The following is a 17556-nucleotide window of genomic DNA, read 5'->3' as shown; positions in this document are numbered from 1 at the left end:
AAAGAGAAACAATGGAAGAAAAGTGGGAAAGGAAAACCTGTTAACTATTTTACAGGAGATGCTTAATAATCAGTACTGATAAAGGTATGGAGCACCATCTGTGTTTTAGAAAGTATACACTATTCAGAAGCCAGAACATAATTACATAAAAATATAGGGGATTGGAAATAGGAATCGATGCTATTTTGTCAATTCTGCTATTCCAACAGAAGTTATGCACAGCTATAATAGGCAGGTTCTAAATTACTTGTACTTCCTCAAACAAGTAGAATGCCCAATTTCCAGGTTCTGTATGTTTTTAAAAGAGGTTAAATTAAATTACTTCCCTGTTTTTTGTATGAAAATAGTGGACCTCATTTATTAACAAGACCTGACTAGTTGCTGTTTCAGAAGAAGAAGAAAAACCTGAACACTCATTTCTTGCGTAATTAAGATGTCTATGAGTGATATGCAACAATGGGAACTTCACAGATGGAAAATTGTAGTGCTGGAAGATGTAGCAAGGTGGAACTACAGCCTATACGAGGCATTGTACCGAGGAGCTAGGCAGCAAAAAAAAAGAAAACTAGAGCAGAGACACATGTGGTCACATGACAAGCTGAGCTTTGTATCCGTTGTCAATTCTGAACTCGTCCACAAGGTCTTATATAGAGAATGTATGCCAATCTATAAGGCGGTAAATCCTGAACAGCAGCTATACCTTCCACTTCAGGCAAAAAGTCTAGTTGGTACAGCAGATAACTATAGACACCTTATATTAAACTGGCTGCTGTTAATATAGATTTAAAGGACAATCATAACAATTTCTACTCAAGAAGTACTAGTGAACTCAATGAGGTAGATACATTAGGATTGTAGCCTAAGGCTTGCCTACAGAAAGCACACTTCACGCAGCTTTGTGAAACGTGAGTTTATTACACCACCACTTTTAGGGAGTGAAAATCCAAGGAGGCAACCATCCATCTCCAGTCCCCATTATTTTCATCAACTGGGCTACCCTCCCACCATTGGAACCAACTGTTCTTTAGTGGGTGTCATTTTGCTGCCTTTTACTACAGAGGCTGCAGTGCTAGAACCTACAAGGCCCCAACCTGCAAATCCACCTCCATTACAGCCACTTTAAGGTAGGCTTGACACCCTTGCTTGTTGGAAGCCCATTATAGAATTGTGAGCAGCCTACAGCAATGGATGTATCTGCTCTGATGAGGGGCTGATGAGATGCTGACAGATTTCTCCCTATGCCCCAAATAGCCAGTCTGTAAGGTCCATTGCAAGTGCATTGCAACTCTTTCCAAGAAGGTGTTTTGACTGACACTAACCAAATGTGTAACCAAGAACTAGTACTTGAACGGACAGCTACATATTTCTGCATTGCAGGGGGTTGATTATCCTCGGTGTCCCTATTCTATGAGATACCTTTTGCTCTTGTGTCACATCTTAGTCCCTGCCCTTGGGCTGACAAACTGGCTCATTGATCTCTGGAAGTCACTCTGCAGACCTTTTTCAGCAGAAGGGTAGAAAAGCTTAACACCTCATCAAAAACCAACAGAAACTGTTTTAAGGAAAAGGGGGAAAATAGTACTGGCATATTGTGCCATATAGAGAGAGCAATGCTACAGGTACATATTGAGACAAACCAGACAGCTAAGTAAAAGACTGCCTTGTATTGCATGGGAGGAAGTAAAAATATTTTGACTCCAGAAAATGGGCATACACTAGATGACTTGTGTTGCCAGAAAACTCTGAAATTACACAGGTTCAATTATAAATACTAAAGAGCAGTTCATGGAGGAACATAATCCTTGCATCATCACTGTTGTGAAGGCTGAACTTCCTGATTTCTTTCTTTGAGCCCCAATAGTTCAGTTCTGAGTTCTCCAGGCTTGGGAGGAACTTCTGGTATTGTCTAAAAAAAGAAAAAAGGCAAGTCATACTTTTACCAAGAACCACAAGTTCAGTTTTTAAATTTATAGCTTTGATTATATGCACACTTAGTGGAAACCTCTAGGTCATGAACCATGATAAGGTAGTAGCTCTAGCCCAGGTGTGGGCTTCTGGGTATTGCTGAACTACAACTCCCATCAGCTGCAGCAAGCACAGCCAATGGGCAGGGATAATGGGTTCAGCAACATCAGGAGGGCCAAAAATTCCCCACACTCCATTTCAAAATGCACAAAATGGATAAAAGGCTAAAACAATAAAGGAATATTTTGAACTGCCTTTGGACACAGATCTGCAGGCTTAGGGAAAAGTGTAAGGTGTTCAAAGCCATCCAGGCAACAGAATATCCAACTATTATTGCTCAGCAGCTCATCTAAGACCTAGGCTACTGAAGCTGGCTACTGTCTGTCATGGGATGGACAGTAAAAAAACCCAAAAAAACCTAGAGTCTTGGGAGATATATTACCTCTCAGAGCTGTATTGGGGAATAAGTGTATTCCCAGTGTTACTGTGTTGTTTGATGTAAGCTGTCCTGGGGGTCCTTCTGAAGTTTAAAGGTGCAACTATTTCAAACAAACCAATACATAAATGGTGCGGGGAGGGGAGAAGCCACTTACAAGATCAGGCCTGTAATATTGATGGACAACTTCTGCACCAGCAAACATGGCCAACATACTTGCACTGAACATTTTCAGGTAGCGAGGCCAAGCTACTCCTGCAGGCATAGCCAAGAGATACTAGCAGCAACTGGAATACAAGTAAAAGAGGAAGACGAGGACACTGAATAGTGAAGAAATGGCATGAACTCTGATGACATAAAAGGAAAATGATGAAGTCCAGGATGGAAACACAAGAAGCTGGACGTTCTGGCAGTGCCTATCGCTGACTGTATCCAACTAATAATGCTCAAAATGGATTTCAATTGATTAACTTAAGTTTGTTGATTACAATGGATCTACTACACTAGTATGACTTGCCTAGAACCCTCATTCCTGAAACAAAGCTACATCTTTTACTATCATCCTTCCTGTGCTTTTTCTTGCTCAAAGCCACACAGCAAATCCCCAACACAGAGATGGAAAAACAGTTTTAGGCTGCACTCCCATGCACAATTACTTGGGAGTATGTCCTATTGCACACAGTGGGACTTCTAAGTAGATGTGCATGGGACTGCAATTTCAGTCCCATGCGCATCTAAGAAATCGTTGGCATGCTGTGCGCTCCAATCCAGGAAAATTTCTGAAAACAAAGAACACGTTAGTCTGTCATGGCATAAATAGGTACAATCTGTTTGGATTAATGAAACACACCCTAGATGGGACTGTCTTTATTGCAGTAATCTAACCTCGAGATTACCAGAGCACAGAGAGCAGTAGTTAGGCATTCCCTCTCCAGATAAGGGCCACCAGCCAAAGCTGATGGAAAGCACTCTGCGAATAATTGTATTGTAAATTGGTATTGTTACAATGAGACTATTCTTGGAATTTAATTGAAAACTAATAAAAATTATTATCAACAAGAAAGAAAAGAAAGCACTATCTTCGGAAATACTGTAAAATTAATGAATGTTAAAATTATGCTTGGATTGGTAATAAGTGGTAACTAGTGACAAAAGTTAATAAGATTATGTAAAAAATGTATTGATGAATGGTTGAAAATATTGAGGTATAATATGTTATGACACAAAGTTAAGATATTTGAAAAAGGGTAAGAATTTGCTGAATTAAGTATGAAAATGGGAACACAAAAGGGGGGAGGTGTGAGGAGGTCAAGGATACAAGCATATGACTTTGAGGATATTGAGAAAAATGGATTTGTTTTATCTTTTTAATTTCTTTTTTTTTCTTATTTAGCTGTTTTTTGTGTATTTTGTGTGTTTTCTTTTTTTGTATTGTCTATTTTTATCTGTGGTTTTTCTTTTTTTATTCTGTAAATTTTTATTTTTTTCTCTTGTAAAACTCTAATAAAAATTTATTTAAAAAAAAAAAAAAAAGAAAGCACTCTGCGACACAGGCCACCTGCGCCCCAAGGAACAGTTGCAAAGGATCCAGCAAACGGCAGTCTCCACGTTGGGAGAAGTGGGTTGTCTGCGGGTCTCTTAGACGGTTCTCCCAGACCCATGAAACCAAGCAAATCCGCCATGTGACAAACACGCATCTTGCCCAACGGACACGCGTGTCCTTCCACAACGCCAAAAGGCAAGCCAGGCTCTTCCCCACGGAAAGGAGGAGATGGGGGGGGGTTCTTCCATGAAGCTCCCTGGTTGCCAGCACCGCCCTGAGGTTCCCTCTTACCTGCATCAACCCTGATCACTGGCTCGTCGGTGGCGGAGACTAATCTCACGAAGGACAAGCCGAAAGAAGGTTCTCTTTGGCCGGACCTGGAGCCAATAGAGGACGCGGAAGGCAAGAGCAACGCACAGGTCAAGAAGTCACGTGTACAACTAGACGTTACGTCCCATCACTCTTCTGGAACTTGAAAGCACTCTAGAGATAGAAATGTGGAATAGCGTGTAGCCTTTTCATTCGTGTAGCCTTTTCATTCAATGGAAGATTTGAAAGACGCCCATGGCTGTAATTCTCTCCCTAGGTGCTCTACGCCTGCTCTAAAGTATATATGGGAAAAAAGCCCTAAATATTCCGGAGGAAAGCCGTTCGCTTTTAGACCGGAAGTGCTATAATAAGGCTAATGAACTAAGGCACTCCTATTTTTGCTATGTCTGTGATAAAATTGAAATAAAATAAAAATTTGTGTATATATGTATTACACTGAAGTAATAAAATATTGCCGTAGCTCCGTGCATCAGCTCCGCCTGCATAAGGCCCTCCCCCGTTTGGCCCCACGTCCCTCCAGCAAACCCCGGCAGGGCTGCGAGAGAGAACCTAGCCTGCCACCCTCGGTTCCGGAGCGCTGCTACCCTTCAGACCAGGCAACGCCGAGCCACGTCGGCCAACGGAGCAAAGGCAAGCTTCCTACGTCGCTGAAATCGTAGCCCCACGTTTCTCCATCCTCCCGGATTTCTACGGCAGGCCGCGCCGCGTGTCAGTCTATCCTTTTCCTGTCTCTGTGGGCCGGCCAGCCCACGCCGGCGCCGCGGAACCAGAGAGAGTCGGCGGCAGAAGGTACAGCGCGCGAGCTGTGGGGGGAGGGGGAGGGGCCTTGACGGGGGTCGCGGGGTATTGGAGGTTGGGCTTGGCTGGCGCTGACTAGGCCTCGAGTTCTCGCCGGGCCTTCGCTAGCTGGGGAGGTGGGCGTCGGGGAGACGCCAGCGCTCGGGAATGGAAGCCGAGGAGCCCGGCCCCAGGTAGAGGGGGCGGAAGGAGGCCGAGGCCGAGCTCGGGGGTGGGCAGGGGGGCTTCCAAGGCCCTCTGGGGGCGGAGGGGGCCGTGGTCGCCTCCCCTCCTGCCGTGGAGAAGGCTGCGGCGAGTACAAAAGGCTTCCAGGCCAGGGTCTCTTGCCACAGGCAGGACAAGGCCTGAGCCCGGAATGGGAACTCGGAGAGGGGAGTGGGCGAGGCTCTGGGTCGCGTCTGTATTGTTATTTATAATGCGTGTTTATATTACTGATTCATAGGCAGATGCACATAGGATGGAGGGCTGCATCTCTCTCTCTCTCTCTCTCTCTCACACACACACACACACACAAACACACAATTATGTATACTTACTAGCATATGTGTAATACTGTATTGGAGCAAGATCTGTTAGGTACGCTCACAGCACACATTTTACTGTCATGACTCCCCTGTATATGTGTGTGTTTATTGTTGTTGATTGCAATTTTAAAAAATGGTTCTCGTGCACCATTCCCTGAGATCCTTTGATTATAGGGTGGGTTATAAATATTTACAAACACACACACACACACACACACACATATATATATATTGATTGGTGTCCATCTGTCTCGGGAGACAATGGAGGAGTGAAGGCAAACTGTTGGAAGGCAGAGACTGATATGAGAGAGACATGTTTTGTGCATATACATGTGCACATACATACATAGCTGCTACCAGAGTGGGTGGGCGGGTGGGTGGGCTTGGCATGATTCATATTATCAAAAAGCGCCCATACATAGAAAACTGGCGTGTCAGAAAGAGGCTTGAAGCCTCTGGTTTCTAATTTTTCTACAAGTAAGGGCATGGAACTGGTGTAATTGAAGAGTGTGTAGTGAAGTGAGCTTCCACCTGCAGTGTGAAATGGTACAATCCAGAAACAGGCTTACCAACTTGAAGAGTTCATGTGGAACTAGGCCTCCATGAAATGTGTATTCAAAACTCTTCCTATTACCTTGGAAAGCAATTATCCTTTCTACGGGTGTGTATTCAGGATCAAATAATGTGGATGAGTTGCTTCTTTATGCTAGTTGTAAAGAGTGGTGAAAGGACAGTTTTTCCTTGCCCGCTTTCAATTACACTTAAGGTGGAAACTAACTTGCCTTAATAAGTATAATGGTAGAGCTGAGGATGCTAGTTGTTCCTCCTTTTATATAGTACAACAGCAATGGTCCAGTTCAGATTCTCTTAAAATAAACGGCATATGGGGCATGTCTATGAACTCAACTGCGGATAGGAACTAGTATTTGACCTATGACAGCAGGTTTTCCCAGCAGCAGTTTGCATGAGCATATTGGTACCTTTTTATTATTATTCGCAGCATAGGAAGTCTCATGGGAAGCTGTGTTATACTGAATCAGACCAATCCCCTGCTTCTGCTCTATAGTCTTGCTGTCAAGAAGTGGTGCCTTTCAGTGTGTGTTGTAACTTCTTTTACTCTGCTTGTAGGGTTTTTCAGTGCTTGAACCAGGTTAGCATGTAGTGTTGAGACTCATTGACTTGATTAGCAATTGACAGTATTTTGTGTTTCCCAAATCGTGCAAACAGGAAATGTAACTCTCCAAATCATTTGTTTGTGTTTAAATTAGACTTTGAGAATCAACCCTGTTACCACTCTGATCATATATTTAACAAACAAACAAAAAGCAAGCACAACTATTCAACTGGGGATACTTCCAGAACGGAGGTTAATAGATCTCACAAATGGGCTGTTGGCAACATTTTTTTTAAATTAATTGGATTTTTCTTGGAAAGGGTAAGTCTGAATTAAATGGGGAAGTATAGAATGGTATTTTTACACAAACAATGTATTGGGAATGCTGCAAAAGATGTGCATGTCTAAGGAGCACCCATTCCACACCAAGCACCTGTCTGGAAGTACCCTTATTGTTGACCTTGGCTGTGATCCTGTGGGAGCAGAAGTATATAATATATAAGATGAGAATTGTTGCCAACATGGAAGAAATCCACCAGACTAGACTTGAAAATGCATGTCAAATACTACTTGAAATTTTGTTCCAAATTTATAATTTGAAATGGTAGTAATTTTAACCTTTTTAAATTATTTTTTAAAAGACATTATACTGCCCTTCAACCAGCATTTTATCCTTTTCCATTCCATCAAATGATGACTGGAGTTCCAAACATGGAGATGATGAATGAAGAGGAAGCACTTCAGGGGCCTTTGGAATCAGACTTTGTTCCAGAACCTGTTAAAGGTGTCTCAATTTTTTCCTTGAAATGTTTAAGCAAATATGCAGGAACATATTTCTTTTAGAATATCTGAAAGCAGTTGGATAGCTTTATTCTTCAGAGTGGTGGTATTGCTGACCTGAATCAATGCTTATTGTGAAAATGTGCCCTTTTCTTTACAGTTTTAAAATATTGTAGTAACAAGAAAGAGTGGACACTTCTAGCTTGAGCTTGCACATTTTTCTAATAACTGATGAAGCAGCAATTTACATGAACATACTTAACTTGCATTTCTGTTGTATACAGTAAATGGTAAATGTCAAAGTTACAGGAACAAGTTGCATAACCTGTCCATATCATGGTATTCATACATGCATTACATTGATCTCGGATTGTCAATGCAACCCTTTTTATTCTGTTTTGTAGTTCAGAAACTGATCCCATCTTTTTTCTGGTTGGCCAGCATATTGTATTAAAGATTACAAATTTAGTCTCACTTGATTGTTCTACATCGATATTTAAAATAGTAGATTACCAATCCCTTTACAATTCTTGGATATTGTTACTCATTTCTGGATAACATTTAATAATGCAACTTCTTAGTTTGCAACATAACTATATGATTTCTTGCCATGTAGTTATTAAGTTATTTCTTAGGATAATGCACAAAATAAAGTTTTGATGCAATCAAACTTTTCTTGCAGCCTTGTGATTTATATTGCAAATTGAATTTATTTGTAAAAGCAGCCTCTAGAACTAAACTTGAATAACCTTAAGATTTCTCTAGTAATTTTTTATTGTGTACTTTCTCCAGAAATGGGCACTGGGGGTCAGTTTTGATGCCCAGAGCTCATTTGCAAGGCATTTAAAAAAACCTCTTTCTTGTACCAGCAGGTTTCTAGTAATATTTATCTGTCCAAAAGTAAATATTAACAGCAAGAGCGATCTGATGCTCTTTTCATGGCAGTAACGGGATGGATAAGTTAGAAAGATGTGGAGTTCTTCCAGCTTTCATTGAGAATATTTGTTGGATGTCATGTTTAGCTGAAAGATATTTTATTAGTTAGAAATAGATTTTTAAATGTAGCATTTCACATCATCTCTGATTAAATAGTAGTATTTTGCCATCTCTAAAGACATAATAAAAAGTCATTTCCTTTTGTCTTTCAGCAACTGTTAAAGGAAGAAAGAGAAAAAACAAAACTTCTGAACCCAAGAAACCTGCTGCTAAAGTTGCCAAATCAAAAGCCAAACAAGAAAAAATCACAGATACTTTTAAAGTCAAAAGGAAAGTAGATCGTTTTAATGGCGTATCTGAAGCTGAATTGTTAACCAAAACTCTTCCTGATATACTGACCTTCAATTTGGATATTGTAATTGTAAGTCAAATGTAAGAAAGTTTTATCTATAGATAACTGTTTTGCAGCCAGTTCAGTTAGCAACTTTGTAGTAAACCCCAAAGGGATGTCAGTGGTAGTCTGTTGCAACAATAGCATTCTGTTCTTCCCTTGTATAGATTTGGGCTCTGTATAGAAATGTTACAAACCTCCTCCTCTTGTATGACCTTTGGGCTCTACAGTTTAATGTTTTTCCATGGGAGTTTCTCTATGAGGATAATTTATCATCATCCCCCCCATTTTTTTTCTTTTTAAATGATAAGAAGAGGGTCGTTTATTGTTTCAAGTGATCATTTTACTAGATTGGCTGGGAAAACCAAACACATAGGAGCATAATGTAAATAGGTGGGCAGGCTCATCCAGGAAAAGGCAGCCCTGTAGATGACCCAGTCCTAAACCATTCAGGGCATAAAAAGTATCCAAAGCACTTTTAGTTATTCCATGGAACAGATTAGAAGATTTAATTGTTCTTTTGTTTTCTAGATTGGTATAAATCCAGGTTTAATGGCAGCCTACAAAGGCCATCATTACCCAGGACCTGGAAACCACTTCTGTAAGTTCCTCCTTTTTGATCTCTTGAAACTTTTAAGAATGCAGTTTTAATTCTGCGTTTTTTGATTGTAGAAGGGCTAGAGAAATGAGATTGTGGGCAAGATTTGGCTTTTGCTAGAAGAAGTGTAGTGAATGGCTGCGTGGGTGAAATGATGATCACGTAAAATAGTGCATATTCAGCATTAATGCTAAAAAGGAAATGCCAAGCGGTGAGAAGATATTAGTTATCTCACTTCCTTCCAAGAACATCAGAGGCAAATTGTGTGGGAAGCACCCAATAAGAGAGCCAAAAATGACACGGTGTTCAAGTACTGGTTGCCTGAGCAGTGATAAGAAGTTGACTGCATTGTAACACAAACTATAAGAATCATATATTTTCCGCCTCCACAGGGAAGTGTCTCTTTTTGTCTGGGTTAAGTGAAGAACAGTTGAATCATATGGATGACCACACTTTGCCACATAAATATGGTATTGGGTTTACAAACATGGTGGAAAGGACAACACCAGGGAGCAAGGACCTTTCCAGGTAGGGTCAAGTTGGAATTCCGTAAATAGATCATTGGTATTTCCAGGCCTGTTATATAACTTAATATTTTCCTCCCACTTTTTAGCAAAGAGTTTCGGGAAGGAGGACGGATTCTGGTGCAAAAATTGCAGAAGTATCAACCTAAAATAGCAGTTTTTAATGGAAAATGTGAGCCTTTTATATACAAGATTTCTGCATATTGATTTCACTGGTATTGTATTGTGACTAACAGTCAATTTGTATTTAATTTGACTGTAGGCATTTATGACATTTTCAGCAAAGAGGTTTTTGGAGTGAAGGTTAAAAAGTTGGAATTTGGACTCCAGCCACATAAGGTTCCAGACACAGAAACAGTAAGTTCCTGTCGTGGTTATGAAATGAAAACACAGAATCTTACCATTTGTGGAAGAATGAATTGATATAAACTTGCACTGATGGAGAAAAAAAACACTCCTATTCAAAACTATGATCTTTGAATTTAAGATTTCACTACCTGTGAGTGAGATTATGGAAGTTTTTGAAACAAAGTTAGTGTTTTTAAAAATGCTCTGCCAGTTTGGAGGCTTCTGATTTAACATTGCCTTCTGTTTTGATATTTTTTCCTTTTTACAGCTTTGCTATGTTATGCCCTCATCCAGTGCAAGATGTGCTCAGTTTCCTCGTGCACAAGATAAAGTTCATTATTACATCAAGCTGAAAGACCTAAGGGATCAGCTGAAGGGTGTCGCGTCAAATGCAGAGGTCCAGGAAGTGCAGTACACATTTGACTTGCAGCTAGCACAAGGTATAGCATATGAAGCCAGAATAACCAGGATTTGCTCAAAAGACCTAATTCACATAAGAAAAATGAAGTGGGCCTGGGCAGCTGCTCAGTGCTGTAACCGGAAGACTGCAGTTTTGACCTATTTTAAACAAAAGTGTCCTAAACTTATGCATGATTTCTTCTGTGAAACTATTCCTTAAACAGCTTAACGAGAGAGCAAATAGAAAGTTTTTAATACATTTTTGAGGTCTTGTAACTTGTAATTCCTTAAAAATTATTTTATACTGGATATTATATAATCATATACAATAAGGGTATAATTAGAATATACCTTCTGAGTAGGATAACAGTGTTATTCTGTTGAAAGACTCCTCATATGCTCAAGTCAAGTTTGAAATCTGATTTATTTTTCTCGATAAGGTTTTTATTGAGATTTTCCCATAATGCAATAAGGTTACAGCTACCTAAGATACAATACAAGAAAAAGAAGCAAAAGAGAAAGAGGCAACAGAGATAAAGAGAGAGAAGAGAGAGAGAAAACAAAGAAAGCAGAAACAGAGAAACATTAGCAAAAATGACAAAAGAGGGACTTCCGATTTTCCATCTACAGTGCAACCTTGGTTCTCGAACTTAATCTGTTCTGAAGTCCATTCAACTCCCAAAACATTCAAAAACCAAGACGTAGCTTCCGATTGGTGCAGGCGCCACAGAAACAATAACCAATAGCCGCATCAGACGTTCAGCTTCCGAAATACATTCAAAAACCGGGACACTCACTTCTGGGTTTTTGGCACTCGGGAGCCGATTTGTTCGTCGACTAAGCCGTTCAAGAACCAAGGTTCCACTGTACTGGTCATGTACAGAAAGAATATAAAATTATTTAAAACCATCCTCAATATGAGTTACTATATACTTCACTGTCTGTTAAACAATATTTCCTCTAAGTTACAGTGTCTCATAGTCATCATTTCATTTATTGCATGGAAAGTCCATGATAGGTCCCCTAAATACTGTAATTATTTATAAGTGTTAACCATATTTCTTCTTTTTATTGATTCACCCCAACATTATTCCATATTGTATCATACTATTTCTTTCCATCCATGTCCATATTAAGGTCTCTCCACTGTGATCATATATTATATTCCATTTTTGTTTCTCATATATCCACTTGTTCATGTCTGGTTAGAGATTTGATTTAAGCTTTCAATGTATGTGTTTCTTCAGAGGATGCTAAGAAAATGGCTGTCAAAGAAGAAAAATATGATCCGGGTTATGAAGCAGCTTACGGGGGTGCTTATGGTGAGAAAACAGCCGAGGATGGTGAACCATGTAACTTCCCTTCAAATGGAACAGGTAGAGTATAGGGAATATTTTGTTTTCTCTTCATTTTAATCCATGTTCCCTTATGCAGAAGATAATTAGGATTGGTTCTATTAATTTCTTTTGTTTTAGACAAGTGCAACACTGCATTTGGAACTCAATGCAAAAGTATAAACTATTAAGGTGTTATAAAGTAGAAGTCACATTCTGCATTCATACGTAACTTTTTATATCTATTTTTAAAATCTGACGTAGAGAAGCATGTATAAATCTGTGTAAGTAAAATTCAGTCTCTTCAGTTGCCATATATTTTCTGTCTTTCCCTCTCTCAATTTATCACTTGTAAGATACTTAAAAAGTAGAGACATCACCTTGCCAACAAAGGTCCGTATAGTTAAAGCTATGGTTTTCCCAGTAGTGATTTATGGAAGTGAGAGCTGGACCATAAAGAAGGCTGATCGCCAAAGAATTGATGCTTTTGAATTATGGTGCTGGAGGAGACTCTTGAGAGTCCCATGGACTGCAAGAAGATCAAACCTCTCCATTCTGAAGGAAATCAGCCCTGAGTGCTCACTGGAAGGACAGATCCTGAAGTTGAGGCTCCAATACTTTGGCCACCTCATGAGAAGAGAAGACTCCCTGGAAAAGACCCTGATGTTGGGAAAGATGGAGGGCACAAGGAGAAGGGGACGGCAGAGGACGAGATGGCTGGATAGTGTCTTCGAAGCTACAAACATGAGTCTGAACAAACTGCGGGAGGCATTGGAAGACAGGAGTGCCTGGCGTGCTCTGGTCCATGGGGTCACGAAGAGTCGGACACGACTAAACGACTAAACAACAACAAGATAATGATGATAATAATAATGATAAGGCGCAGCAGCCACAGCAGCAGCAGTGCTAATGCCAGAGGATCTAGGGGTACTGTTAGAGGACATGGTAAATTAGTGAGAAATAGCAAATCCAAAATCCAAAAAGTTACTCATGGTTATTCGACTTATTTATCACCTTTAGTGAAATAGAATAACGAAATACAAGTTTTAAGTACCAGTTGTGCTTTTTAATTCCATTTATTTTCTGTCTTGCTCGTCAGCTCCAAGTGATTCTCACAGTGGCTCACAAATAAAAATGAAACTACAAATACAATAAACAATCATTTATGAAGCAGCAGAGCACTAAACCAGATATTAGAACCAGAGCTGCATAAGATCAAAACTGTTTGTTAAAATACCATCTAAAAAACAAATAAAAAGTAATGGCACTAACCCAGTAATTAATATCAGCACAAAGTGAGTCCCTTCCAAAGATGGAACATTTGATGGGCAAATATTTCTCTTCCAGTGAAAAACAGACCGACAGGAATGCCTTGGAGGAAGGCATAGAATTCTTGAAGCACACTTACTTTCTTATAAGAGAATTGGCTAAAATATGGCCATCTTTAGTTTTTAAAAAATTGTTTTCTTAATGAATTAGATTGAGTAAGTTAGTTGCTTTAAGTTGTATGTGTTTAACTTCTTTGGATAGCAGCTGGCTGGCTTTTGTAGCTGAAAATTTCATGGTGGGGTATGGGTTAGTCTCGCAGGGGTGTCCAAACTTTTTTCAAAGAGGGCCAGATTTGATGCCACGGGGGCCGGATTAAATCAACCTGCGGGCCTAGGTTAGAGTTTCCCTGAGGTGGCTACCCTCAGCCACCCACCAGCTACAGTAAACAGGTGAATGGATGCCCCCTGGTGGACAAAATCTATAACCAACACATTTGGGGAAAAGCCTTTTCTTCCTTCAGCCAGAGCACCAACTAAACGATTAAGTCATTTTGGTTTGTTTTCCTGCAGCAACCAGTGCAGAGTACAGCAGTGGATCTTCCTTTGGAGATGTCCCCAATGGACAGTGGATGACACAATCTTTCACAGATCAGATTCCAGATTTCAGGAATTCTAGACCACAAGAGGAAGAAGGAAGCAATGCTTAAAGGCTGCCTTTTAAGCCAAGCGTAACTTCTGCAGGAGTTTTTTAAAATGCAAACGTCAAGAATGGTACCTCAGTTCTCCAACTGAAGCATTTTTAAATAGCATTTTACCTCTTAGTTCTCTCTTATGATAACCATTTGTGTTTGTAGATTTAGACCTATGAATCAGGTCACTTAAAGAAAATGTTTTTTAAGAGATGAGGCTTCCCTCTTTCTTTCTCTTTCTTTCTTATTTTGTATGAGACTTTTGTATTTAAATGGTTCCATAGTTGCAGTTATAGAAAACTGACTTCTCATTGGTGAAAACTTTTTTGTTTTGTTTTGTTTTAAATCTGTATTTTGTAATGTAGTTTGTGAACGTACCTTTTTAACCTATCCCTTCATGTGTTGGGATATTTCATACGTGTGTTAGTCCATCTAAGGAGAGGGAAAGCTGCTGGTAGATCTAACATTGTTACTGGAAGTGACATAGCAAGTTATTGTCCAGCAAATCTGTTACACACAGTTGTAGGCCTGCGTCTGGTGTGAAGGAGTCTTGCTTTTATGGCAGAAAGTAGTGTGCAGGCATGTATGTACATCATTTGACTACTGCCACTTGAATGTGTGACCTGCCGCCATTGAAAAGCATAAGGGTTGAACCAAATGATCACCAGGTCTATCCTCTGTTACTTTATGGGGGCCAAGCACCTTCATCCTATTGTTGTTGTTTAATATCTGCTGCTATTTCAGCTGGCATTTTCACTCTCTCCACTTCATTCATCCTCAAGTGATCCCAGTCAATCAGGGATTATATACTGGATGTGGTGACATTACAGTGCTGTGCAGCCGGTCAGATTTGACTGCTTGCTGATATGACTAAGAGCAAGTGGGTTCCCCTTAGTGTAAGGGCACTGCTTCAGATTCAGATTTTGAGGATAATCTTGGCCCATAAGGGATTCTAAAATCAACATTTTAACAGCCTTTCACAGTGATCTCTGAAAAACAACTGAAAGTTGTAGCACTTCTTTCAGTTCTGATCTAAGATTATCCTAGCACATGCCTTTGTTCAGTCCTCCCTTTACTACTTTTGGCTCAGCCCTTAAAAGCTTTCCTTGTGAGAAATGGAAATCCTGCCTCCAGTGTATTATCTTTGGTGGCCCATGATAAACATGCATGTGTAAACAATTCCTTAGTGTGTGAGAGAAAAGTGTGTGTGTAAAGAAGAGAGGTATGAGGAGACTGTGCACATGTTTCTGAGAGTTTAATACCTCAGTCTCATAGCCACTTATCTCAGGAAGATGGAGGGGAATGCTATAACCACCACATTTTGTGTGTTCCCTTCTGCCTGCCCTCTGAAGGTTGAGCTGCTGGTGGGGAATGGCTTGTAGTGTAGCTCTTGGAATGGAAAGATATAGTGGTGGGGATTTAGGGCTAGGGAACATGTGGTCATCCAGATGTTTTTGGAATCCAAATCCCATCAGCCCCAGATTGCATGTCCAGGATGACATGCAATGGTCCAGGATGATTGGAGTTGTAGCCCAACAATAAATTGAACAGCACATGATCCCCAACCCTGATTTAGTGTTTCAAGAGAACTTTTGGCCAGAATAGAGAACCACCTTAAGAAGGAAATATGTATGCTCTGTACAGTGGTACCTTGGTTCTTGGACTTCATCCATTCCAGGAGTCAGTTCGACTTCTGAAACTGTTCAAAAACCAAGGCGCTGCTTCTTATTGGCTGCAGGAGCTTCCTGCACTCAAGCAGAATCCGTGTTGGACATTCGGCTTCCGAAAAACGTCTGCAAACCGGAACACTTCCGGGTTTGCAGCAATCAGGAGCCGATTTGTTCGACAACTAAGCCGTTCAACAACTAAGGTTCCACTGTTTAGGCGTTTTAAATACATACATGCCACAGGAGGAGGAAAACATTGGAAAGGAACTGGGGGCAAGAGAGGGTTGATCTGAAGAAGCTTCACCAGAATTCAGCATTTTTCATTTTTAGGAAACATCACATTCCACATCTTGGTGGCCAAAACGATGTTGGTGGTAGTGTGACATTCAGGCAGTTACAAGCCTACCCTAGGAAATGGACATAATTGCCCACCTACAAAACATTTCCTAATGGTTTGGGGCACAATGACATTGCATTGCAGACACAGCACCTGCATATGGAAGATTTCAGTAAGCTTGCCCTGTCCTCCCCTCCTACTCATGGGCACTCATACAGGCAGTGCTACGGTGTTGGGAGAAATGGGAAGTCTCTGTGCATTTCCACAGATCTATTGAGCCCCTTCTCTCCATGCCTTGCAAAAGTTTGGGTATAAATGAAGGAGATGTGTCCCTTTCCCCTCTAACATTCCTTCGCACTGCCTTGTATGCACAAGTGAAGGAGGGAGAAAACAGCCTCCGTTTTAGCTCTGTTGGAATTCTTTGCTTGCAAGTTTTGAGCCCACAATGCAAGTAGATCATGCTCATTGTCTTTGGATAAACTTAAATTGATGTTGGGAGTGTTTGTTCTGTCTGTGCCTAATATCTTGCTTCCTTCTCTCTTCCCCGCACCTCCTTTTTGTCACAAGTGGGGAAGAGATGGCTTAAAAGTAAAAGCAATAAGAGGATCAAACTGAAGTTTTGATCATCTGCTGATTAGGTGCTTTGGATACTTGAATTATGCGCAAGAACTGTGTCTCCATAATGTGTACATAGTCTAGATCACTATTTAAGTATACCACAAACAGCTGGATTTATTTAAGAATGCCTTGTGTGTGTTTGGATCAGGAACAATGGGTTGAGTGGATCAATTTAAAGTAGATCCATAGCTTGCTAGCAGCTTTGAACCTTATGTAGTGTTTTGACTTGCTGCTCATTGAGAGATAAGCATGTTTGTGATCTCCCTCCAAAATCATGTGCTTTAATTCACAAACACAACATTGTTGTTTTTAAAATAATAATAAGATTGAGGTGTATATTCTGGTTCTGATCATGTTGGTTGCTGTGGAGACTTTTCATTATCTGGTCAACAATCTATAACATGATTCACTTGCAGCACAGTCCTATGCATGTTTACTCAGAATTAAGCCCTCATGTGTTCAGTGGGATTTACTCCCTAGTAAGTGTGTTCAGGATTACAGCCTTAGTTTTTTTAAGGATTTTTTTAATGTATCGCTGTTTACATGGACACTTTCTTGCAAGTGCTTGGAGTGCCTTGCATCAGGGATCTGAAACAATTTTTAGTTTTAACAAAGCTATATTGCCACAGGTGGTGGACAGCTCAGTAGTAACTTTAGTTAAGTGTGAAAAGGGAACATCTTACTTAAAAGAGCATCCATTAGATTACCAACAGGTTAATGAAATGTGAATGCACGTCTATTGTCAAACATGGTGCTTTTAAAAATTGTATTGAACACTTCTGATCTGCCAATTTCTTGCAAAAAAACAAACCAGGAATTGTTGCAGTATCTTCTGGTGCTTAATTGTGGCATTGTTTAATAAAAGTCTTAATGCTGAATTGTTTGTGCAGTTGAAAAGAAGAAATGGATAAATTATTTGAAATAAATAAAAGAACGGATGTTTAATTTTGGTTTTAG

General features: G+C 40.2%; 2 protein-coding genes across 3 annotated transcripts; one reads left to right on the top strand and one right to left on the bottom strand.

Annotated features, from left to right (window-relative positions):
• Positions 1-895: 895 nt before the first annotated feature.
• Positions 896-5022, bottom strand: UQCC6 (ubiquinol-cytochrome c reductase complex assembly factor 6). Its single transcript, XM_083574176.1, has 4 exons — positions 4918-5022; positions 4236-4427; positions 2559-2688; positions 896-1906 (listed from the first exon to the last, which is right to left on the bottom strand). Exons 3-4 carry the CDS (start codon positions 2664-2666, stop codon positions 1811-1813), a joined length of 204 nt encoding a protein of 67 aa, XP_083430302.1. The 5' UTR covers positions 2667-2688; positions 4236-4427; positions 4918-5022; the 3' UTR covers positions 896-1810.
• On the top strand, positions 4940-17544 carry TDG (thymine DNA glycosylase). 2 transcript variants are annotated; one of them, XM_083574139.1, is made up of 10 exons: positions 4940-5063; positions 7352-7494; positions 8639-8847; positions 9349-9418; positions 9808-9943; positions 10029-10111; positions 10202-10296; positions 10556-10727; positions 11934-12062; positions 13859-17544. In XM_083574139.1, the coding sequence occupies exons 2-10, from the start codon at positions 7401-7403 to the stop codon at positions 13993-13995; spliced, it is 1125 nt and encodes a 374-aa protein (XP_083430265.1). In that variant the 5' UTR covers positions 4940-5063; positions 7352-7400; the 3' UTR covers positions 13996-17544. The 2 variants fall into 2 exon arrangements, with proteins under 2 accessions (XP_083430265.1, XP_083430264.1); XM_083574138.1 differs by having other exon boundaries at positions 5059-5245.
• The last annotated feature ends 12 nt before the right edge of the window (positions 17545-17556 follow it).

This window comes from Podarcis filfolensis (assembly GCF_964270895.1).
Source record: "Podarcis filfolensis genome assembly, chromosome: 10".
Classification (NCBI taxonomy): domain Eukaryota; kingdom Metazoa; phylum Chordata; class Lepidosauria; order Squamata; family Lacertidae; genus Podarcis; species Podarcis filfolensis.
The sequence above is the reverse complement of the archived record's forward strand: the minus strand, read 5'-3'. Positions and strand labels throughout refer to the sequence as shown.